Consider the following 25,153-nt stretch of genomic DNA (forward strand, 5'->3'; position numbering starts at 1 on the left):
ACTCACTGCACGCGCCTGCGAGGGGATCTCTAAACCCTCTTGTAAGCGCAGGTGGGTTGCAGCTGCACAGTGAATCACGGTGCGGCTCTAAAGCAGCAGCTCCGTATTTCAGTTGCATGCACTGCCCCAGGGCAGTATAAGTTCACGACTGCCCTGAGGGCAGCCCATTCTTCATAAAAGGACGCCCTTTCCTTGTTTGCACACGGTGCACCTATCTGTAACAGGGTCCCAGATTGGCAAAAACATCTTAGAAAATAAAACACCATAAACCAATGTGCTAGAATATTTTTCACTGGCATTAATCGGGCATTGATATGTTATCGGGCTCTGACATCACTTGGTACAGACAACAAGAAGACAGCTCTACCAATGGTTGGTGTCCTCCTTGCATGATCTGCTGGGTTGCAAGTTAATTAGTTATGTTGAAAAAAGGCATGAAAGATAAGTTATTTTGTTCTAAAATCAACCCTATAGTTAGGATTTTTTAACCAGAAGAATCCAGCTCCAGGGATGGCAGCAGAAAATGCAGATGTTCTTTTACATAAAAGTCAGAGAGTGATTGAGAATGACTAGTATAAGAAACTGGACTAATATTTGGAGTGGGTGATTACCCACTTCAAGGAACAATTATAACCTTTGTCAGGGTGAACTCACAAAATCATTAAATAAATCTGAGCTCAACCTGCTAGTAGCTATGACACCGAGCAGACATGCTAACTCTAGCAGTTTCCTAATCAAACTTAGCATTATTTAACGTTTTCAAAAATTGGTGGCAACACGGTCCCGTTGCTGTCATATGCGGACGACACGGTTTTAATGTCTTTTGCTACAATTAGCTTATAGAGTTCCTTGAATGCTTTTACTGATTTTATGTTAGCCCTGGACCTAAAAGTAAACCACTAAATCTTATGTTATGGTATGTGGTCCAAAACACACCAAATCTACAACATTTTCTGTAAAGGGCAAGTCAATTGAGAATGTCTCTAATTTGACTTATTTGGGGAATGTTTTTAATAATAAGCTGAACTGAGACACTCTTACCACATCATGGGTGCTGAATACTAACCGTGCCGTGGAAGGCCTTTTTCGTTTTGCATGTTAGTTAGGTCACAAACCAATAATGGAACTGATCACTTTATATAAAGCAAAATGTTTGTGTATTGCTACCTACGGGGCGGGAGTATGGGGAGACTACAAAAGCATTTACCTGCAAACATTAGAAAATAACTTTTTTTAAAGTTTGTTGATGGTCCCAAAAAGTACACCGTCAGCATTTTGTCATCTTGAGGTAGGGATGGGCTTAATTTCAGATGTGATTAACATTGCCCCATTGATGCTTTGGGTCAAAGTCAGGTCGTCAGAAGATTTCAATCTCACAAGAGCGATTATTTAGGATTGTATAACGCTGGATAATGCCGAGTCCATTTCATGGCTTTGCTACATGAAACGAAAATGTAATGAAATAGGCCTAGGGCGTTACTATGATAATCCATTGAGCATCGACACTAATATGAAACTCATCATAAAAAATGCATATTTTGCTGAGCATAACTCCTGGCAGCAACTAGGGCTGCATCCAAGATCGGCACCTTTTTCAACAACAATTTTACTTGTCCTTTACTACGAATTCACAGCACAGATTTTTATTGACTAGGTTTCAGCTTTGCACACTGCACTTTTTAGTGGCCTTTCCTAAACAGGCTGGCGTGTGCAATCACCTTACTCCTTGCCCCGTGACGGTTTAGCACAACAAAGCACCCTGCACTTTATTCTCTTTTGCGCACTTTACAAAGAGCCAAGGACACGTTTCCTTATACCATTTTTAAGAAAAAGTTGCCTCCGCAATTATTAGGAAGGTTTCGATCTCCGGCGATCCCTGTCCTCTGAAGTTATTTGCGCTACAGTATTACATTTTATTAGAATTGCATTTTTAATAAGGAAAGGGTATGAAATGTAAATGAAATGACTGTTTGCCCCTTTTAATAATTTTAACCTTGAATCTTTTAAAATAGGGAGGAAACTCACTGTATAATATTGGAGTCATACGATGTATTGATGAACAAATTTAAAATGCAAATTTTACTCATTTTTTTGTATGTACAATATACTTTTATGGTCAATTCTTTGAACAGAATAAAGTTATTCTTAACTTGAAATGTAATAGTGTAACCCAGTATTTTCCTATGGAACAGCCAGCCTTGCTACAGTAAAAATAAGTTTGGGGCCTTTTCATTTTAAAGATATGTTTAACATTTAATTCTTACATATCTTACTTTTAAATACCATGCACCCAGCCTTATGGGCACTAAGGACTACCTAGGGATGACAAATATTTTAAAGGAAGGTTTTGACATGCCAAAAGGGGTTATTTTGACAGGTCGAATATGTAGTCTAAAACTGCAAAAACTAGGCTGCAAATGGTAGGCCTGCAGCCATGTTTGCACTGTTACTGTAGTCGGTGGCACAATGGGTGTTGCCTTCTAGCAATCGCATTTAACTGACTGGCCCTGGGAACACTCTGTACCATATACTTAGGACTTATTGTTAAATTAAATATGCTACTTAGGGGTACGCCATATTTACCATGTTGAACGGGGGAGCACAGGTATTTTATCATTAACAGGGGTAAAATGCACAGAGCTCTAAGGGCAGCAAAAATCTAGTGTCCGGCAAAAAGTGAAAAATCCAAGGTGACCCTACAGAAAGGGCAATTCTCCTGCAATGAGGTTATATAGATAAAACCCCACACTGCACCAGATGGACTGGTAAGACTTCAGGTAAGTGGTAAGAGAAAAACAAGCAGCATTTGTAACAATTTTCAGCAAACAAACCTATTTGTGCCTCTCCACAGATATCCGGTACATCCATAACTTCTGGTGACTCTGGAGCTGGTGTTTCTGGAACTTGCAAGAACTCCATTCTCCAGAACTGTGTGTAATATAAATGCAGAAACAAGAAAACACTTTGTATAACTTGCATACAACCAATGAACACAATATTAAAAAGGCTGTGTTTAAATAAACATTGTGCACTGAAAACCAGTGGAAGGTTTTTGTGGTCAGATGCCAACAAAACCCTGGTAAGGAACTGTACAGATTTGGTGTCATAGACCTTAAACTAGAGTGAATTCAGCCACTCCTCACTCAGCTGCACAACATTACTTTGTTTTTATCTGGTTTGAAGATGATGAAACTAGTTTTATTTTGCACAGAGATGATATAAAAATCAAATAATAATACAGTTAATTCATAATATGAAAAACAGGCAATACATCCACAAAGCAATACTAATGTAGACTTATATTAGCTAAATACATATAATACATATGATATCCTATCAGCGAACAGATCTAAAAAACAAAATGCACATTTTAAAAACATGCACACATACAAAATTAAAACTGGAGAATGGGGCATTTGTAAATATAAAAAATGGCTCTGCACTTATAAACTTTAGCATTTAATAATGGTTTCAAATATTTTGACCTAGGCATTCTGTATAGATCACGGAAAAACAAGAAATAAGCCCCATCTGATCTAAACATGAATCGCAAATAAAAGAATTGATGTAAGGTAAGACTAGTCCATTCTGTAGGTTCGGAGAGTAGGAGATGCACAATACTTACTTTAGAACTGGAAAGCAACTGAATTACGGTGTGGTAAAACTGAACTGTTTATACGAACCATTAGCCCTCATGGAGGTTTTACATATTTCACTCTCCTGTAGTGATCTGAGAAAGAAAAACTATTTCTTGATGCTCGCCTTATCAAACATGCAGCTGGCCTTAGGTTTGTTAAAAACGTTCTGACGATATTGACTTAAGGAGTCATAGATAACCCCCTGCGAAAGGTTAGCTGATTTGCTATTCCAAATCAAAGTTGATTGAAGAAGGGGAGATAAATGTATTAAATCCTCAAGGCATCGCCAATCCAATTCCAAGTAGCAAACAAAAGTAGATGGGGTAAGCCTCGGAAAACCAATTTTTATAAAAGTGACATTTAAATACCCAAATACCAGTACCATAAGGAACAACAGAAATACATTTGAACATATCAATAGTTTTTATCAATTTAAATGGTTTACTGCATACTTTTCAACCAAGTGGAGCGTATTTCGCGTTCCACATTCACGCTGTGATATACGCTCCACTAGGTTGGAAAGTATCGAAGACAAGTGCTGTGGGGGCATGGTACGATTGCGTCTGCATGCAAAACTCTGCCTAAGAGTATTCTTTAAAAAAACAGTGGATCATAATTAAAAGGGGTGTGCAGACTATACTTTATAATTACTGCATACTTTGACACAAAATTAATAACAGCACCTAGGTACTTAATGTACTGCAATCTTCTGGTATGTAATAAATCAGCCCAATTTCTAGTATTATCAATGCTAACATCTAAGTAAGAGAAGAACATTAGTTACTTACCTGTAAACTGTGGTTCTCCAGTATTGGTGTCTTTCATAGATTCACATGCTTGAATATTCCCCGTCGTCGAAGTGAGAGTCCAACGGTACATAAAATAGTAGTAATATATATATATATATACATATAGAAAATTATATAATTATACATATACATAAGAAATGTAATACATATAAAATATATAACGTAAAGTTGAAAGTACCATAGAACTGAAAAAGGCCCATAGAAGCCTTAAAGGGAGAATTCACTTTAGTAACATATCATAGTCATTATAATAGTCCACATTCCAGCCAATCAGGCAACAGCACCCTCTAGAACCTTCTCCTCAGAAGCTCAAGCCCTCAGATTTTCGTAGCACCAAAGTGACCGAGAGAGCATGAGGAGAAGAGAGCCTCTGAGGGGAGGAAGGGTGGGTCTCATGTGAATCTATGAAAGACACCAATACTGGAGAACCACAGTTTACAGGTAAGTAACTAATGTTCTTCTCCAGTATTAGGGGTGTCTTTCATAGATTCACATGCTTGAATAAGAGTAGAAAGCAGTAAAATAATATATGAGTCATAAAAGGCATTTCAAAACCAGGTAAGTTAAAACATAGTATAATTAATATTGCATACATTCAGACATATGGCAAAACCTTTTATGACAGGAGGCGGGAAGCAACAGAGGCTCACCTTAGTTAAAAAGATTTTGTAACACAGCTTGGCCCACAACAGCATCTGCGGCGTCCGCTGACTCCAGACAGTAGTGCCTCGTAAACGTGTGTCTGCTCGACCACGTAGCAGCTCTGCAGATCTGGCGCAGAGGCACTCCAGCAAAGAGGGTGCTAGATGATGCCACAGCCCTTGTCGAGTGTGCTCGCACCCGAGCAGAGAGAGGCTTGCCGGCCCGGCAATAGCAGAAAGAGATGGCAGAAGAAATCCATCTAGTAATGGATTCTTTAGTGAGTGGCTGTCTTTTGCAGATTCGGCCATAGGCCACAAAGAGCTGGTCTGATTTTCGAAAAGGAGCGGTGCGCTGGATGTAGAATTTCAGGCAACGGTTTAGATCCCAGGAATGCAGAGAACGCTCAGCAGGAGACTGAGGGTTTGTGAGGAAAGTTCTGAGAATGACGGGCTCATTCAGATGGAAATCCGAAGGAACTTTGGGAATAAATGTCGGATTTGTCCGTAAAGTAACAGCGTCCTTGGAGAATTGAAGAAATGGAGGTTGGATTGTGAATGCTTGGATGTCACTTACTCCACTTGATGATGTAAGCGCGAGTAGAAGAGCAACCTTCCATGTGAGGAATTTTAAGTCCGCTGAATGGATGGGTTCAAAAGGAGGTAGGAGGAGCTGAGATAAAACCAGATTCAAGCGCCACGAAGGCGGCGGACGACGTATGGGCAGATACATTCGAAAGAGGCCTCTGAAGAACTGTCGAATGATCCAAGAGGAATACAGAGATGTGGTGCCATCATGACGAAAGCGGAAAATCGCTGCCAGAAAGATTAAGATTAACACACTGTGTATCTGCCCTCTCTCCACAAGCTGACATGACCGAGGTGCATGCACTCTCCAACTTCTGCAACTCTACTATTTCTAGCATCATTGATTCCATTGCTTCACTCCAACAAAAAAACGCCTCAACTAAACTTTCCAAAGCATGGTTTAACGACAACTTAAACACGGAACGCCGCCACCTCAGGCAGTTGAACGTTCATGGAAATTGAATCCAACCTTGGACCAATTAACAATCCTTAGAACGATTAGGAGGTCCTATAACAAACAAATCAAGATTGCTAAGGCCGACTACTTCAGATCCCAACTTAATCAAGCAGCTAATTGCATCAAGAAACTTTTTGAGTTGGAGAAACAACAATTGGTGGAAACACCAAACCGCTCTCTCTCCGAGGTCAACCCACCTTCTTCCGAGGTTCTGGCTGCCTTCTTAGCTGAGAAATACAGACTCATCAATATTGACCTTGACTCTAGGAAAGTGCTCTTGCTAGCCGGGCATTGGCGCCCCCTTCGACCTTATCAGAGAAGTTCGAACTGACCGGCATGAGCACAAAGAACAAGGCCTTTTGGGACACCTTCACTCTCCTCAGCGAAAAGACACCAACAAGATTCTTCAGAGTGTCAACCCTTCTAGTCATTTTAGCGGCCCGTTACCACCGTCCATCTTCAAATAACTGAAGGAGTTCCTCACCCCATATGGATAAAGATTGTCAAAGCATCTCTCGCACAAGGTACGATACCGGATTGTCTAAAAGCTGATCAGGTAACACCTATCCTGAAAAAGCCTCCAGCTGATAGTACGGACCGTAACAACTTCCGTTATATCTCTAACATCCCCACCCTTACCAAACTCCTAGAAAAATGCATCCAATCTCAACTCTGTGTCCACATGGAGAAAGTTCCATCTCCCGGATCAACACCAATCTGGCTTCCAGAGTGGGCACAGCACAAAATCGGCTCTCGCGCACGTTATGGATGACATTTTAAAAATGCTCGACCAAAATGAATCCTACCTCCTTATCCTCCTGGATCTTTCCCCGTTTGACACGGTTAATCAAGACAACCTCCTATCCATTTTGAAGCACATGATGGGCCATTCCTGTTCGGTGCTGCAATGGTTCTCGTCCTTCCTTCACCACAGATCCCAAAGAGATAAGGCAAACCACTCTCTCTCCGAGACATCACTAGTCCTTTGTGTTGAGGCAGTGGCAGTACCTCGGCACAACGCTCGAGAAGGGCGAGCAGATTGCGAGGGCTCTCCTCTGCTTGTAATTACCATCGGATGCATTTGAACTGATGTGAATTGATTTGCTTTTAAAACTGAACTTTTTAATACTTTTACATTTATTGTGGTCATATTCTCTGCTCATTTAAAAACTTACCGCTATTTGACTGTCACTGACTGTGCTCCCCCTAAGCCCCGTTCCACCGCGGCTTCACGTGCCGTTTGCTGTGGAGGGCTAGGTCGGCCGCCATCTTTGGTGTGGGTCGGACCCTGCCGGATCAGAGTTAGCGGTCCAGCGGAGGTTGGGGCTTCAGTCTACAATTAGCCATGCCCTTCAGGACGCGCAGCGGGCGCGCCATCTGCGCGCCGAAGGAGCGCCAAAGGAGGGCCCGTCTGTGCCCGTCCGTGTCCCGGACGTGGCCAGCGCCAGCCCCCCTGCTGCTGCTGCTCCATCCACTGACCAGTCCCGTGTTTCCTACTCCCGTGAGTATCTTATAGCACTTAGTGCAACCTCTTGCCCCTGCAGGAACCTTTGGGAGCTGGCTGATACATCTCAGCGCACTTGCCAAGTATGCAAATTTCGCTTCCAGCCTACTCTAACTGTTCCTACCCAGCTTCCCATCGATTCGGCATGTCTTCGGGCTGGCTTGATCAATGCCAGATCATTGGTCAAACACTCTAATGACATATTTGAATTACTAAGTGACAATGAGTTTGATCTTCTCTTTGTCACAGAAACGTGGCTTAATGAGACATGCAACCCAGTGGTTGAATTTGCTATTCCACTTGGCTTCAAAATCATTAGACAAGACCGCCCCTTAGGCAGAGGAGGTGGCATAGCAGCCATTTTCAGAGACAAGTGGACTTTCTCTCTAGATCCAATGGGCCCCCCAGCTGATGCTGAGGTGCTCCACTTTTCTCTTACTCTGGGGGCACATTTTACCTTGGGGGGAACTCTGGTGTACCGGCCAACTGGCCATGCAGGCAAATTTCTAGAGGCATTAGAGGACATGATAGTCCCACGGGCCCTGAAATACTCTAGATATCTCCTTTTGGGGGATTTTAATATCCATGTGGATCATCTTGACCTACCCGACACAGTTCGGTTAAACGATGCTTTTGCGATGGCCCAGCTAAAACAGTGGGTTAAGGCTCCCACCCACTCAGGAGGTCACATCCTTGACCTAGTGTGCACCAACTTTGATATAAATACGTCTGACCCTGAAATAGTAACCTGGTCTGACCATATGCTGATCAGATTCACCTGGCCCTTGTCCCGCCCCGCCGAGACCAATCATCCTGCTGCTCACACACAGAAAATTAATATAGCTACGCTCTGTGATCAACTAGATACCTCTCGCCCTACACTTCCCTCTGAAATTGAGTCAGCCGTTAGCTCTTTCAACTCATGGATTGAATGTGGTGCTGCTTCCTCAACAAAAACAGGTCGGGTTTGTAGAGTGCGCTCCACCCCTTCTAAACCTTGGTTCTCCAATACTCTCCGCGATCTCAAATCAGGTTGTAAAAAACTTGAAAGACGTTGGAGACAAGCCTATCTCCCTGAGGCTAAGAAAGAACTGAGAACGGCACAAAAGAGGTATTACGCAGCAATTAAATCGGCAAAAAGTCTATATTATGACGGGCGTATAACCAAGGCTAATAACAATAGCAGGGAAATCTTTGCTGTTGTTAAAAGCTTTACTGCTCCTTGTGCCGCTCAACCTCTTTTAACCTCTTCGGCAAAATGGTGTGAAGAACTCTCTGTGTTCTTCGTGGATAAAATTGCAAAAATCCAAGATGATCTGTTCACTGTCTGTACTAATTTTCCACCCTCAATGATTATCCCTTCCCCCATTTTGCCTGTCCCTATGGATCAGTTTGCCCTTTTCACTCCTGTGGATAAAACAGATGTTGTCAAAATTCTTGCCACTCTACAATCAGGATCCCCCGCTGACCCCTGTCCTGCCAGAGTCCTTGCGGGCCTGGCAAATACAGTTGGCCAAGAGGTGACACATATTGTCAACCTCTCCTTTTCCACTGCCACTGTTCCGGCATGTTGGAAGCAGGCCAAACTGCTACCACTTCTTTAAAAAAAAATGGCCTAGACCCGAAGGTCCCCGCTAATTTCCGGCCCTTATCATTATTGCCGGCCCTGGCAAAGATATGTGAAAAAGTCGCATTCACACAGCTGGATAAATTTGTTGAAAGCTCCCAGGCTCTCCATCCAGCACAATCAGGCTTCAGAGCTGCTTTCAGCACAGAGACGGCTCTAGTTGAGGTTTCGGAGGCTATTCGGGAATGTCTGGACGGAGGTGGCAGAGCGGCTCTGATTTTATTGGACCTCTCTGCCGCCTTCGATACGGTTCCTCACTCCCTCTTACTTACCAGACTAGCGGCCATAGGCATAACTGGCTCCGCTCTTGGCTGGTTGACATCCTTTTTAGACAACAGGTCCCAACAAGTGTGGATGCCGCCTTTTTCCTCTTCTCCCAAAAAACTTTCAACTGGTGTCCCACAGGGCTCTACCCTCAGCCCCCTGCTTTTTAATATATATATATGACCCCCCTCATTTACCTTGCAGAACAGCTAGGAGCCAAAATTATGGCCTATGCCGATGATACACAGCTTTTGTTCACTTGGCCCAAAAACAACTAGGACACGTCGAGAGCTCAATTCTGTTTATCATCGGTTTTTCGCTGGCTGGCTTGTGCCCAACTTAAATGCAATGAGAGTAAATCTGAAATCTTGCTGTATGGTTCCTTTCCTGATAATTTTAGTGACTCTCTCTGGCCCACCGATCTCCCATGCCCCAAATCCATCGGCGGTCCTGCAAAAAATCTAGGAGTCTGGTTTAACAACAACCTCAGATTTGAGGACCATCTGAAAAAACTTACTGGAATTTGTTTTTCCACACTAAAAACCCTGCGCAGATTTCTCCCTCTGCTTCCGAGAGAGGCCAAGGAGACGGTCATTCGCGCTCTCATACTATCCAGACTGGATTATGCGAATGCCCTCTTCTGCGGACTCCCGGCCTATCTGATCCATCGCCTCCAAGTTATTCAAAATGCTGCGGTCCGGCTGTTGTTTAATATTCCCAGAAGCTCTAGTGTCCGCCAACCTCTCAGAGCTCTTCACTGGCTCCCAGTTGCTCAAAGGATTTTATTTAAGATCCTCGTGCTCGGGAGGAGCCAAGATGGCGACCGGAGCAGACCTGTAGGCTCCCGGCTCCTTCAGCCTGCTACCGCCGCACCGTGATCCTGGCATAAATCCTGATGCAATTCACTATTTGATGAAGTGCGGCGCGGCGCTGATTCCAGCGGTGTGTTCCTGGTCTCTCGACCTGCCCGGCGGCCGGATATAGCCGCTGTACTGCTTGCAGCCCGGGAGTCCGCCTGCACAAAAGCTCTCTGCCGTTCCCCGGAGACCTGATGGCGGCCAGGATACCTGATCGGCGCTGCCGACCTGAGCACCGGTGGGGACCTCACGATGCACTGTCTGTGCTGCGACGCTTACGGCGATTTGCAGAAGAAGGCCAGGAGCTAGCGCTTGTTGAGCTGAGGCACCCTATCGCAACGGATCCTTTGTTTGGGGCAGGTATGAACGGAGAGTGTCGCACGGCCATGTTTGATAGCCTATGCTTGCCTGACCCCACGCCTCACTACCCCCCTCTGGTACGGGGCGCCTCTCCGCGATGTGTGCCTCACTGGTGCTGTACTTTGTAATGCTGTAGCCCCGCAAGGACGCTCGCCTGTGCCACGATTATCCTGCGATTTCCCCGGACTTTCGCCATGATGGCTTTGTTTGAGGCTCCGAGGTGTGGGGGAGAGCGCCCGTCCCTGTCACTGGCCTGTGTTGCCCCGCCTGTGATGGGATCCGATTCTTGAATATCTTCCTTGGGAAGTGAGAGCCGGGGGCTTCAACCTACACTTTCTCTCAAAATCCTCCTGACTGCCCTGCATGACCTCCGCGCTGATATGCGCCAAGGCTGCCAAGTGCTGCGAAAGAAGCTGGACGACATGGCGTCGTCGCTGCGGCGGGACTGCAATGTACTGACCCCGCAAAGACTACACTCATCTCCGCCTGCGCTTCATGGCGATACAGTGCTTCCTTCTGCCAACTGGACAGAGGTGTCCGCTCCCGAATTTACTGATGCCCGAGATTGTCCGCCTGCTGCCTCTATCTGGGATACTTTGTTTCTCCTTTCACCGAAGAGTGCAACATTGTTGGAATTCTCACCGCGAGTGCCTTGGGACATGTCTAAGACATTGTCGACCTTATCACCGGCCCCTGGGTTGTGCCCTCCGACTTTGTATTCGAAGAACTTGTACGCTCTGCAGGTTCCTGGGGAACTCACTACTACAGTTGATGGAGTTACTGTTGGCTCTCGACGGCCATTTTGTGTTCCTGCGACACTCTCACTCTCTCGGTGGCCATATTGTCTCACTGCTTCGCTGTGGCTCTGCCTGGTGGGATTCCGACGTTCGGGACAGGGCTGATGACTCTTCCCTTACTGGCACTGACTGTCTGCCTGGTTGTGACCCCGGACTGAAATACTTGTTGATGTATTGATTGTGCATTCAGTGAGACTTCCACCTATTTCATATTGTATTTCCTGTTCTGCGCGCTGGCCTCTCCCTTCATTTCAAATCGCAAGTATTGTGTTCTATCATTTTTGGTTCCTCTTTATGGGGCGACTGTTGTTTTGCGGGCGGGTGGCTCAGGGACAGAAGTTGCGGTTGATGGCTGCGGACCCTGTACTTGACTAGCCGGGGGGGATCCGGACCGGAACACTAACATGACGTAGGGGTTGCGGATGGCTGGGAGTCCGGGAGTTCTGATATTGTGAGGGCTCCTCCCCGCTTCCTTCTTTTTGGGAGTGGTAGATCAGCTTGTTCTTTTCTTCCTCCCTATATTCAAGTGTTAAAAGTTTTCGTTTCTTCTTCCTTTTTTTCTTCCTTTTCTACATTTTTCTTGCTTTATCTTACCTTTTTCTTCTACTTCTTTTCTTCTCTTGCTGTATTTCGGGTTTATGGGGCGACAGACACTCTGCTAGGGGGGGGGGGGTAGGCCATAGCCTCTGCATGTGTGTAGGGTGGGGGGTTACATTTTATTTTTGGTTAGTTTCTATGGGACCTGTTTTTGCTTCTTTTATATTTTTTCCTTTTTCTTGGCCCGTGTTCAGGCATATTGGGTGAAGGGTGGCGGAGTAGATATGAGTGGGTAGTTGGGATTGCTACCCTGTAACGTGAATATTGTGTGGCCATCCTGCCCGGTCGGGACTGCTTGTTGAGATGTGGATTGCGTGAATCGTAGCTACTGTCGTGTCCCACCTGCATGGTCCTTGCTCTTACTTTATCATTTTATGAGTACGGAACAATACGACCTGAATTTACTAGTTGCACAAAAACTTAAAAACTTAACCTTAATTACTCCTGTGACATGGTCTTGCGGCATCCTCCAGTCTGATTCCTGATTAATAGCCGATGTGCAGCTGTATTACTATGTCACCGTATTGCATGCTTTAGTGCTACATGAGAGTTCGTGGCCGGCCGGATGGTTGTGGGCCCGTATTTGTTCTGTATTTCGTGCACAATAAAGGTTTTCAAAAAATTAAAAAAAAAAAAAAAAAAGATCCTCGTGCTGGCATACCGAGCAGTCCATCAAACGGGTCCAACTTATCTGAGGAAAAGATTCTCCCTTTATGTCCCCAACCGCCCTCTCAGGTCAACCAATCTCCACCAAATGAATGTGCCTAAGTTTAAATATAGCAGGCTCGGCGGCCAATCCATCTCTGTCAGAGCGGCGAGAGCTTGGAATACTCTTCCTCTTCATTTGAGAACATCCTCATCCATTATGGCATTTAGGAAAGGCCTAAAAACCCACTTCTTTAATATCACTGCCTAACGGATGTTTCTCTAAGCTGGATACAATGTGATCTGTTCTCCCTCTCTCTCGCGCCAGGATACTATTTTTTAGTAACAGAGCGCGCTACAAAAGCCTCTAAATAAAATAAATAAATAAAATAAATAAATAGTATCCTTGGGGGTCCCCCAAGGGTCCGCCCTGTCCCCTATACTCTTTAATTTATTCTTGGAACCTTTAGCTAATGCTCTAAACTCCGCGGACATTCTCTTCCATATGTATGCGGATGATAAGCAGCTTTATCTGAAAATGTCATCCACGAATAAGCTCATAGCACTCAACTCTACCCTAATAAAGGCTCAGAACTAGTTAACTGAGCACCACCTCCTGCTCAACACCTCTAAAACAGAATTCCTTCTCATTTCTTCCCTGAATCATATCCCCAAGATGGACCTCTGGATGAACCACCTCCCTGCCTTCAACTGCTCCCCCCTCATTGTTGACTCAGCCAAATCTCTTGGACTCACCCTAGACAAGCATCTGAACATGAAATCTCATATCAGCAATGTGTATAAGGAAGTGAATCACCTTATGAGGATATTCAGGAATCTTAAACCTTTCCTCCCACAAGCTGACTTCAAGCAAGTGGTCCAAGCACTTGTTTTGTCAAGGCTAGACTATGGCAGTGCTACACTCTATGGCCTCCCCAAATATACCTTGGCCCCACTAATGGCTTCACTTAATGCGGCAGCCAGATTGGTCACAGGGACCAAAAGAAACGAGCACATATCCCCAGTCTTAAAATCCCTAAATTGGTTGCCCTATGAAGCTAGAATTCAGCTATAGATTGCCTGTCTATCTCACAAAGCTTTATCATCTGAGATCATATCGCCGCCTCTGCCTTTATTCTTGACGTGCCTATCTTATGAAATGAATCCTATCTGTAGGAAAGTGTCGCTTTTTGACATGTTACCCCCATTTTTAGGTCTCGCCTGTCGATGCGCATGCGCATCGAGCAAGGCGAGAGTATTGGGACTTATCCACTCTTTATCCACACTGCAAGGAATCGTGGCGATTCCTTGCAGTGCCCGTGACTTTTAAGCTCAATGCGCATGCGCATTGAGCTTAAAAGCGCGTGCACGTCCGTCTTTGTTTACCCGCTCCGCCCCCTCCCCTTCCCGCCGTGTCGCATTTCTCCTCCCCCCTCCCCTCTCTTCCCTCCGTCTTGTTTATTTTACCCGCTCCGCCCCCTCCCCTTCCCGCCGTGTCGCATTTCTCCTCCCCCCTCCCCTCTCTTCCCTCCGTCTTGTTTGCCTAGTATCTGATGCAATTTTGACAGAAAATGCACTAGGTTCCTGCTATCCAGGTTCCCAGTGCCAGATCTCGTTTCCTAAAACTGTAAAATTGTTTCACCAATTGGCAATACCTTTGGCCCTACTTATAAGTCTCTAGTAGCTGGTACCCCTGGTACCTAGGGAAAGGAGGCTGAAGAAGATCCTTAAGCCCAGGAGAATGCATTGTGCCACCCTAAGGGACCCCTCAGCTTCAACACGCAAACTGCCATTGCAGGCTGCATGCCATTGTGCAGAGAAAAGTGAAGGTAAAACATGGCACACCTCCTGTGTGCTATACCCACAGACACTGCATACAGTATAGCTAGGTCACCCCTACAGCAGATCTTACAGCCCTAAGGCAGGGTGCACTTTACTTCATGTGTGGGCATATCTGCATGAGCAGATATGCCCCCTGTGATGTCTAAGTCGATTTTTTAGATATTGCAAGTGAACAAGGAAGCCATTTTGAGAACATGTGCTGGACACTGGTATTTACGAGTTTAACAGCTACATGATGGCTTCAATGAAACTCAAGATTTTTGGTATCAAACATCTCATATTAATAAACCCACACTGATTCCAGTGATGGATTTATTAATACATGCACCCAGAAGGTCACCTTAGAGGTACCCTATGAAAACCTATAGACTACTAGTGTGCTGACTAACTGGTGTAGAGTAGGCTGCCATCACAGACAGGTTTCTGACCCCCTGCAGGTGAGAGCCCAAAAACAATGCCTGCTCCATCTGGGGGTGCTGTCACCTCCTCCAAGCAGGATGGCTAAATGATCAGCACATCAAGACAGGAGGCTTCAAAGGCTTCTCCTGCCTTTGAAATGTGACCCAAGGATTCACGAAATCAGGGAAATGACATCCTCTGACCCGGGCCCATCTTGGCACCATGACAGACTGGAAACTTAGCTAGTCAGGACGTGTGTTCCACTCTCACGCTAGTGCCACCCCTAAGGTGGGCTACCTGATGTGAACACAACATTTAGTACTCCACCATTTTAGTTTTGGTGGAATTAGGTTCTCTGGTTCAGGGTTATGTCCACTTCCAACAGGAAGCGGTCATATAGAGGGTGTAAACACCCTAAAGGTAAGTGGCCCATTGACTATTACCTGCCACTCCCTTTTACACCCCTATATTGAGTATATGGGTGGCACTCCTGACACCAGAAACTTAGATTTGATGGATCATAAAGCAAGGACAAAGAAGAGCTGCATGAAAAGAGAGAACTTAAGACTTGCTGTGGACCTTTGGTGCCAAACCTTGCCTGCCTGCACCAGTTAAGACATTAATGAGAAGTGACTTGTCCTGCAGCTGACCAGCTTCCTAGAACCCCGGGAGACTGCCAGCTCTTTCCAAATTGCCAGCAATCTCCCTTGGAGTAGAGGAGTTTCTCCCCTGCAGTCTGCGGAGTACGGCTCTCGCACCGCAAGAAGTGCGCGGGTGAGCTCCAGGCCAAGGGCGTGCCATTGTGAGCCCATCCGAGACCGGTAGAGGGCGGGCTGGGCCACCGGTCTTGGTCTTTGCCAACTGGACATCGAGACGTGCCCCGTCTATGGAGGTAGGCTGAACTGGAATCAACCTCACTTAAAAGACTTTGTGGGACATAGTGAGGTACATCATTATGTGGTGCTGGCGCCAGGTAGAGGCCGCTATTTGGCTGTGTGGAATCAAAGCTCATCTTGATTTAAGTGTTGGGGATCTTCCATTGAGCTTATCAACTGAAGCAAGTATTGCCCATGTGTATATTGTATAGATAACATCTTTTCATCATTTAGTGCTTGTGCTTCTGTGTTTGTGGGTGTTTTGTGCCTGCGTTGGGGCAATACATAAGTTCTTTGAGGGCATGGGGAGGAGAAAGGCTTCGACGGGGGCTACCGGGTCTAAGACTACGATAGGTTTATCTTCCTCTGCCTCTACAGTCACTACAATGGACTCTTTTTTGCTGAGAGCAGTCACCGTCATTGACAAAGAGATAGAACTCGTAAATAGGCATCTTTCCAGATCACCTACTAACTGTCCAGGTCTGTCTCTACACAGTCTCAGTGTGCCTCAGATTGATCTGTCCTCACCCCGTTCTAATAATTGCCAGGGGTCGCATACAGTTATTGAGGTCACAGAAGGCTCATCACCTGTTAATGATGGCCCCGTTCAGTGCTTCCAGGATCCCTGCACATACCCCTTTCCCCAGCTATCATTATTGACAGAAGAGGAAGCACTGTTTTACCCCAAGGAAACGACAGTGTTAATGCTTTGTGCCCCATATTAACTCATCCGCTTCCACAGTCGATTGAATCCACTGCCCAGGGGAGTACTAAACGTAAGCTCCAAACCATTGGGAGCAAAGCTAAAAGAACCAAGTTGACCCCAGATCCCAGTCCCAAACCTTTAATTAAACCTTTGGCGTCCAAACTGGTAGCCTTTAATTTAGACTCACAGACTACCAAGGCTTTAAATGACTTAATGGCCACTTTATTAGACACCAAACTGAGTCTGATTCTGGAGAGACTGTCCGCAATTGAGATTGGTCTTGCGGGTGGGGGGGGGGCATCTGGAATGTTGCAAAAGTCATAGGGTTGTATGTACACAAGTTCAAGAAGCAAATCCGAGTATAAGCACCATGAGAAATTTACCTAAATCCGATTCTGAGATGCCATCGGCACAGTCCCAATTAGCGCAGCCAGTAAAGCCAGTAAATAGGGAATTCACTGGCCCACGGGATGTTCCAACACCCGGTGGACCTCAGATAGTTCCTTAGAATATGCAGGTTTTTCAAAGTGTAGTAAGAAAGCCGGATGCAATGCTGTGCTACTTGAGGAAGTATGGAGCGATACAAAAGGGGATGATGGACGGAGCATTTGAGCAAATCAAACACTCACCCCCCATTCAACTGATCTGGGTTTAATCCATCACCATTCTTTAGCTCACTCAGCCACCCCAGTTCAGACATGGCCATATGCAAATTAGTATGACCCTGTGCCTCATGGGAACAGTCCCGCCCGAACTGCCAAGCCAAGTCTTCCCTGGACCAGAAACAAGCATCCTGGGACCGGTTTCGGATTCATAATCCTTATCAGCCAGGCTATCTTGAATCCAGTGTCCCTCCTCTCCGTCCTGGTATGTTTGAAGACTATAATAACTAGAAATACAAGGTACTTCATTGGCAATCAAATAACACCGCTGCAGGACCCAGATTAGATCGCAGCATTAATATGGTACGGCGAGTGAAATGGGCTGGCAACCACCAAGGTGGGTGGCAGGGATTGTGTCATAGTTCATTTTAATAGGGCAGCTGTGGCAGAAACAATCCTATCCGGTGCAAGCAGACCAGCAAACTCATGGTTCCATAATACAGGCTTTACCTCTGGGCTTCTTTTACAGAGTGGAAAGCCACAGGGCCAACAGGGGGAATACAGATAAGGAACGACCACAAGATAGCTGGCCATATATAACCAACGAAGGCAAGAACTATGGACATCTACAACCACATCATAGGATTATTACCTCATGGGGCCCCAACTCAAACTATGTTGTACCTCCCCCCTAGCATTAGCAAGTAGGTTTTATACGCTATCAGGGTTGGAGGATTGTAACTGACTGGATATGTTGGAGGAACCGGTAGTAGAACCGAGGCTCCAACAGAAGGTCAATCATAGTTTGATGACAAAGTCAGAGTCCACGCTCTTGATTCCCCCCTCTTACCACAAACTGTGCTGATAACCTCAGAGGAGGTTAGCAATGTCATATACTGGAACAAAGCAGGCCTGGCAGACAAGTTCAGTGACCCCCTGTGGCATCAGTTTATCAGGCGATTCTCTGTAATTAGCCTACAAGAGACCTGGCTAGTGGATTGTAACCTGCTTCTGGAGGGATGTAAGGGTTATTTTATCCCTGCAACCCCCTCAACTAGCGGTAGAGCAAAATGAGGTTTAGTCATCTATATTTCCCTGACCATTGATTGTCTGGTGCAAATTTGTCCTACCGCCGCATCTGATATATTAGCAATTACTCTTAAGAAGGGGAAAAATAAAATGACCCTGATACATTTTTATAACCCACCCAATGGTAAAAAGGAGGGTGGCATCACTCAATTGAGTCACTACATAAGGAAGTTGTGTGACCTAAGCTTATATTCTTTGATGGTCCTGGGAGACTTTAATATTCACCCATGTGGCGATCCTAATACAACTAGCATGGGCGATCTGGGATGCCATAGAATGGAGGGATTTCATTACGAACATTCCTTACAGGGGGACGAATTAAACAACTTAGCTAATGAATTTGACCTGCGGTCATTGATGTCCCTCTCTGCTCCAAATAGCAAAACCCCGATTCCCACCTTTAAAGGGAGAGGCACAGGGTCTTTTATAGACCACATTCAGGTCTCTTCTTCTTCTCAGTCCCTCTTTCAGAGGTTTTCTATCAAAGATGTAGGTTATAGTGACCACAATCCTCTCTGTGTGCATTTTTGTGGTTTGCTACTTTCTTGTAAGCCTAGGGTAGTAGAAATGGGTAAAATGAGACCTATAGATGGCGGGCGCCGTCTAAAATGGTCCCAGATTGATCAGGATACTTTCTACAGGGAGGTAAGGGACACAAGAGCAGCTAAACTTGCCCTCTGTGCTCACCCGGAGAGTCTGCCTGGGAATGTTATTAGTGCCTTTAGCGCCATTTCATGTAAATCGGGAGAACTTATGAGGGGTCAAGACTGTAGGGTCCTTAATTCTAACCCTAGATGATTCGATTCCTCCTGTTCGCAAGCAGCACGTAAGTTAAGGGAGGCTTTGAAAACGTGCTGAGGAACCCTACACACATTCAGGCCTGCCGGAAAGAATATAAACTGGCCCTAGCTATGCGTAAAAGCGTAATCAAGGAAGAAACATGGAAGGAGTTGGTGGAGGCAAGCACGCTGAGGAATGGCTCAAGGTTTTGGGGCATTGTAAACAGACCACTGTCCTTTGAAGATCAAAGTAATACTCTTGGCTCTCACATAACAGAAGAGGAATGGGTAGTTCATTTCCAACTTATCTTTAAGGACCAGATGGGCAACCTTGATCCACCATCTTATTCACCAACTACTAATCCCATGGTTTTTGAGAGGGAAGAGATAGAGTCAGGAATTGCTGGATTGTCGAGCAATAAGGCTCCGGATCCAGACGGACTTCCGCCACACATTTTTAGATTGGATCCCTTATTCTGGGCCCGATCCAGACTGCTGTACTGAATGTAGCAGCCAGGGTCAGTTGCCCTGCTGCTTGGGCAATTTCTACCGTCCTCCCAGTATTTAAAAAGGGGGACCGTAATAACACACATCGCTACCGGCCTATCTCCCTCATGAACTCAGTGGTAAAGGTTATGGGAGGGGCCTTACTGCTGAGGTTATCTTCATGGGCAGAGGATGGTAACATCATTTCCGATACCCAATAAGGATTCAGGGCAGGGAAGTCTACCGAGGCCCAATGTCTAAATTTGTACCTGATCCTTGGTAAGTACACAGTGGCCCGTCCGGGTACAATCTACATGGCCTTCATTGGACTTATCGTCCGCGTTTGACAGTGTCAACCGGGTCAAGTTGTGGCAGCCCATGAGGACCATGGGGGATGAGGCCCCTATTGTGGACTTTCTCATGGACCTGCATAGAGAAACTAAGGCAAACATTTGATATTCACAGGATCTCCGGGTCTCCAGGGAATTTGATATTGAGAGAGGGGTGAGGCAGGGCTGCATCCTGGCACCCTTCTTGTTCAATATATATATAAATGACCTGGAGAAAGCCCTGGTAACAACAGGGGCTGACTTTCCGCACGTAGGTCGTCGGGGGTCTCCCTGTCCTCCTATATGCAGATGACGCTGTCCTGATAGCAAGACTGCCAGAGGGTTGCAATGTTTATTGGATGCCTTTCTGAATTTTATGGGGTCCCGTGATCTTAAGATCAACAATGCTAAATCATATATTATGCAGGTGGGGCCACGACAAAAGAAAACATTCTGTTTCTCAGTAGGCCCGAGAAGATTCCCACAACGCCTGTTTTCTCATATTTGGGGGTAGTGTTGGATGAGCGTCTGAAATGGGGGCCTCTCATCCAAAGCAAAAAGGGGGAATTTGCCAGAACGGTTGCCGCAATTGTCAGCTTTGCTGCTAAGATGGGCAAGCGCCCTGTTGCAGCGATGCTGAAAATCTATCAAGCGAAGGGTGTATCATCTGTAAGTTATGGCAGCGAAGTGTGGGGGTACACCGCGGCAGACTCACTGCAAGTGGTAGAAAAGAATTTTTTAAAACGCCTGCTGGGAATGCCTATAAGGCTTATCAAATTTGATAGCTCACGACGAATTAGGGATCCCCTTTTTATGCAATATTTTTGCTTTGTGCCCCTTAGTTTTCTGGCTCAAATGTTGGCTCAATACAGAATTAAAATGAACCCAGCAAATTATGACAGATTGTATGTCCCTGGATCATATGTCCAAAATCCCCTGGCTGTGGTACATTAAAGGTTGCTTTGTAGAGCTGGGTCGTCCTGACCTCTTTTTAAAACCTTCAGCCATCACAAAAAAGATGTTGACTTTGTTAAAGAGGCTTTCCTCTCTAGAAGGAAGCTGGAAAGGGATGATCAGGAACTGTGTAAACCTAGCGTTCGCAAATATATGACCCTAACAACTGAGCCACTAACAGAGCATTATCTTTTGGGGACCTTGTCCACCTATGAGCGTTTTCTGTTGACTAGGTTCGGACTTGACTATTTTGATTTCTTAATTGCAGTGCCGAAGGGGTCCAGAAGAGGTCAAGTGTTAGCACCCTGTGACTGCGACAAACTGTCTCCACAGGATCTGCTTCACTTGATGTTCTTCTGTAAACATTATGATGTGCCACAGAGACACTTTTTACTCCCCCTTTTGAAGAGGCTTAACTTAGGTCAGGTGCGTCCAGCCCTTCCATACCTACAGTTGTTGAAACCGGAGTGTAAATATTTTTATCGTAGGGTACTTGAAATCATTGATGAGAACCAGGGCCTGCCTAGAATAATAGACAACTGTGGGGGAAGTGATATCTTTGGTTTTAAGTATGTTATTATGTGTCTATTTTGTGAAACTTCGACATACAAATTTTTAGTAATTGCACTGGTAGTATTTTTTTATGTCTTGAAGATATGAGATGTATGCCTTTTAATGTTTGTATTTAAGGATTGTGTATTTTTTTATTGTGACTTTTATGGTTTACCAGATGTAAAACCGAAATAAAGTTTACTATGACTCAGAAACAAAGAAGCTGTCGAGGGACGTAAGCACCGAAGAGAAACACTTTCAGAGTGGCTCAGCAGTCCTTAGTTTTCAACCTCAACTGGCGAGACCGACAACCGCAAGGCTCCAGGACGCACAGAGCTCAGCTGACCTTTTTGCTATGCACGCGAGCACCCCAGCCCAGGTACTGATGAATCGACTGTGCTGACTTGTCACCCTGACCCTTGTGACCCAAGCCCCCATTGGGAGATTCCAGACTTCTTCCCAAGTCCCCCTCTGCAGCCCGTTTCCAGTTGGCCACCCTTCTTTAGCGCACACAACTACCAACCCAACCTGCACCTCTGCAAATCAGAGTAACTGCTGGTGGTACTTTGGGCCTTGGCGCCCCCTCCCCCCCCTCCCCCCCCCCCGCACCCCCCCCCCCACTATGACCCTATGTCTTGACGGAGACTCAGAGAAACCGAATGTAAATAACTGTATGTTATACATGCCTTTTCTCCCTCAATAAAGCACTGTGCGTAAAGATGCAGTTAACTGAACATTTTACTTACCTGCTAAAATCCATATTTTAACAAGCATTTGCAATGCAATAGGTCTAATATTTGCAAGAGTTTATGCTATTGGCATCGTAAATGACAATGCCTTTTATTTATCGGTTTTGATAATTAACACATAAATAAAAGGCATTTTCATTTACAGTGCCAAGAGCTCAAACTCTTGTAAATGCGAGACCCATTTCATTTCAAAGAAGCAGCGCCATTGTACCGGGCTGTTTGGAAAGTGAAAGTGCGTATGGCGCACTGAATGCTGCAGGAAAGCATGTCCTGACTGTAATAGGAGAAACTCGTTCAAGAAAATAGAGCTATCAGACTAAATAAGACATACTGTGTAACAACAGAAGTAAATGGGCCAGTCATCCTGGGAGGTTACAAATGAAGAAAAGGTGATACTAAGGAGGGACTGACAAGCCTATTAACGAATCAGAAGCCAGCATTTACGAAGAACAATGACACAAGCCAATGAAAAATATCGCCGGAGAGTGGGCGGGGCTTTAACTTCATACTCAAATACAGCAGGCCTCGCAGAGCAGCGCATGCGCTGCCTCGACCTAAAAAATACTTACTTGATAACCAAGTTCTTGTACATAAAAATACAACTTATTTTTCTAAATTAGTCTTGGAATTATTCGTGAGTGTGTGTCTCATTTATTGCCTCTGTATGAATCAACAAATGCTTAGCTCTACCCTCCTATAAGCCTAACTGCCACTCCAAACTACCATAAAAAGAGCGTTTGGGTGATCATTTGTGCCTCTGTAAACACCAGCTGGGGTTTGCCTGGACGATTTACACAGTGTACCTCGTTTCGGTCCCCTATATAAAGGGTGAACCCCAAACCCTGGGTATCTATTTCCTAGTCTATTGCCTTGAAACACTCCATGAACCCTCAACAGTTTTCTACACACCACTAATAGTAGCTGGCTGAGAGTAGGTGGCATTTCTGGGACAGCAGACTCAATGTGAAAAAGTCAGTTATAGTCTAACTCACTGTATCAAGTGGGGCCAATGCAATTTATTTTAGTATGCCCATTTAATGAAAATGAGGACACACCGAGTAATATGAAAAATGAACACGAGTTTGAATGTATGTAAAAGTATGTCAACCTACAAATTATTAACTCAATGCAGCTCTCCAGGCCATTTGAGGTTCTGACACTCAGCAGGTATTGATGGTAAAATATATTTTTTTAACAGTTCCCTAGATACTAATGGCAACTTAAGGAGTGAGGGAGGCCCTTCAGAGGATCACTAACTTCTGCACAGTAAAGAGGGTTCAGCAGGGATAACATCCTAACATATGCTAGGTTCCCAAATTTACCATAGGAGCAGCTTTGAGGCTTCTGGCTTAAGCCAACGAAAAGAGTTTCTCAGTTATATAAAAATATTCTGGCAATACTTTTCAAATGATGGCTAAAAATTAGGTCACAATAAAACGAGAATTTAGTATATCCTTTCTAGAATGCAAGTAACTAAAGCATGTTGTCACAAGAGCTGTCCAGAGACTTCTGTTTTAAGTTGATACACTACCAATTTCTCCATATTGTTTCATGCTTCAGTGGATTCATACATTTGCTACTCCAACAGTGGTGGGCAATTAGCCCAAAAACATCAGCCTTTAACTTTGAGAGTATGGTGGCGGGGTTTTGGAACTGTGATGTGACTTTCTTGGCTTTAATACAGAGAAGGAAAGCATAGTGATCAAATAAAAGTGGATTTAAAGTTGTTCTCCATCCAAGAAATGTTTTCTAAAAATAAATCCAAAATATTTTTGATGCATAATACTGTAAACGTGATGGCAAAAGTGGCTATGATTTACATGCAGTTCTGAATATAAAATCACAAAATATATAATTACTTCAGATTCTGGCAGAGCAGTATTCAATGAAGAAAAGGCTGCGGATATCCAAAATCATCCAGCCCTGTCCTCCAGCCTAACAGAGGTTTCACTGTGTTCTATTTGACCAAGCTTCAATGGAAGGGAAAGTTAGTCAAGATACAGCAGCAAAGTCCTGCGTCACTCAAGTGTTTTTTCAGTCTATATTATTCAATGCTGGGGAGCTGTATTTATTAACTGTGTGTGTGTAATGTTGAGATGTTATCTCTTAAGTATTACGTTTTGCAGAAGTCATTAGCCTCCTGTTTTTATGTCAAATGACATTTCACAAAAAAGCATCTTCTACAATGAAAACCATACTGGTTGCTCAAACCCCAATATTTGCCTGGAAATGCACCAGCATGCCTCTGATGCTCTTTTTGCTTTTCTGCAAGACTTAATTAATGTTGATTGTTGGTAAACACATATAGCCGGTTCTGGGGATCTACCATTTACAATGTATTTATTCTACACACCACAGAACATAATCTGGTGTTCAGGTCAAAGAGAATGTGTCAGATAGGTTTCTGAAAACAAAATATATATGTATAGCACTTGTGTTTTAGAAGATACATTCAGGTAAGCCAACCAACACCAACTTCCCCCATTCATATCGTACTTACTCTGACTACCCCATCTGAATGCCCTGTTACAATGACGTTCTGGGTATCCCATTCGTTCATCTCTGACATGCAGCAGCACAAGATTTGTTGGCTCCTTCCGGTGAAGGTATTCACGCTCACAACTGGGTTCCCATTGATGCTCCACACATGGATGTAAGTGCCAGCGCACGACACAATATCCCCCTACGGCATTAAAGAAAACCAGAATAAATCCAAAAGCACGTTTAATTGTGCAGTCATAGAAAGTACATTAAGTGTCACTACAACTTTCCGAAATGTCATGATTATGGTTGAGGGAAAAAGCTACACAATGTACATGATACATTTTGGAAATACAGACTGCGACACATTAAAGCCTTTTAGAAGTAGAGACAGTATCCCTTTTAAAGGACACGTTTGGGAACAATATCATGCATCTCAAAGCTCAATAGATCATCTTAGAAATTTTGTTCTAATCTCAGATCAACCACACCACTTATATCATTTTTTTAAAATGGAATAGAAGAATTA

The 25,153-nt window shown here is 44.7% G+C and overlaps 1 protein-coding gene across 4 annotated transcripts in view; it reads right to left on the reverse strand.

Annotated features, from left to right (window-relative positions):
• Nucleotides 1-25,153, reverse strand: part of WDFY3 (WD repeat and FYVE domain containing 3) — a 2,050,643-nt gene that overhangs the window by 140,395 nt on the left and 1,885,095 nt on the right. For all 4 annotated transcript variants that reach the window (XM_086961876.1, XM_086961875.1, XM_086961873.1 and 1 more), the window contains 2 exons: nt 24,644-24,826; nt 2,832-2,928 (listed from right to left, as the gene is read on the reverse strand). In XM_086961876.1, coding sequence (XP_086818002.1) covers nt 2,832-2,928; nt 24,644-24,826 — 280 coding nt within the window. The remainder of the gene's footprint in view (nt 1-2,831; nt 2,929-24,643; nt 24,827-25,153) is intronic.

Source organism: Lissotriton vulgaris, chromosome 3_1 (genome assembly GCF_964263255.1).
Source record: "Lissotriton vulgaris chromosome 3_1, aLisVul1.2, whole genome shotgun sequence".
Taxonomy (NCBI): domain Eukaryota; kingdom Metazoa; phylum Chordata; class Amphibia; order Caudata; family Salamandridae; genus Lissotriton; species Lissotriton vulgaris.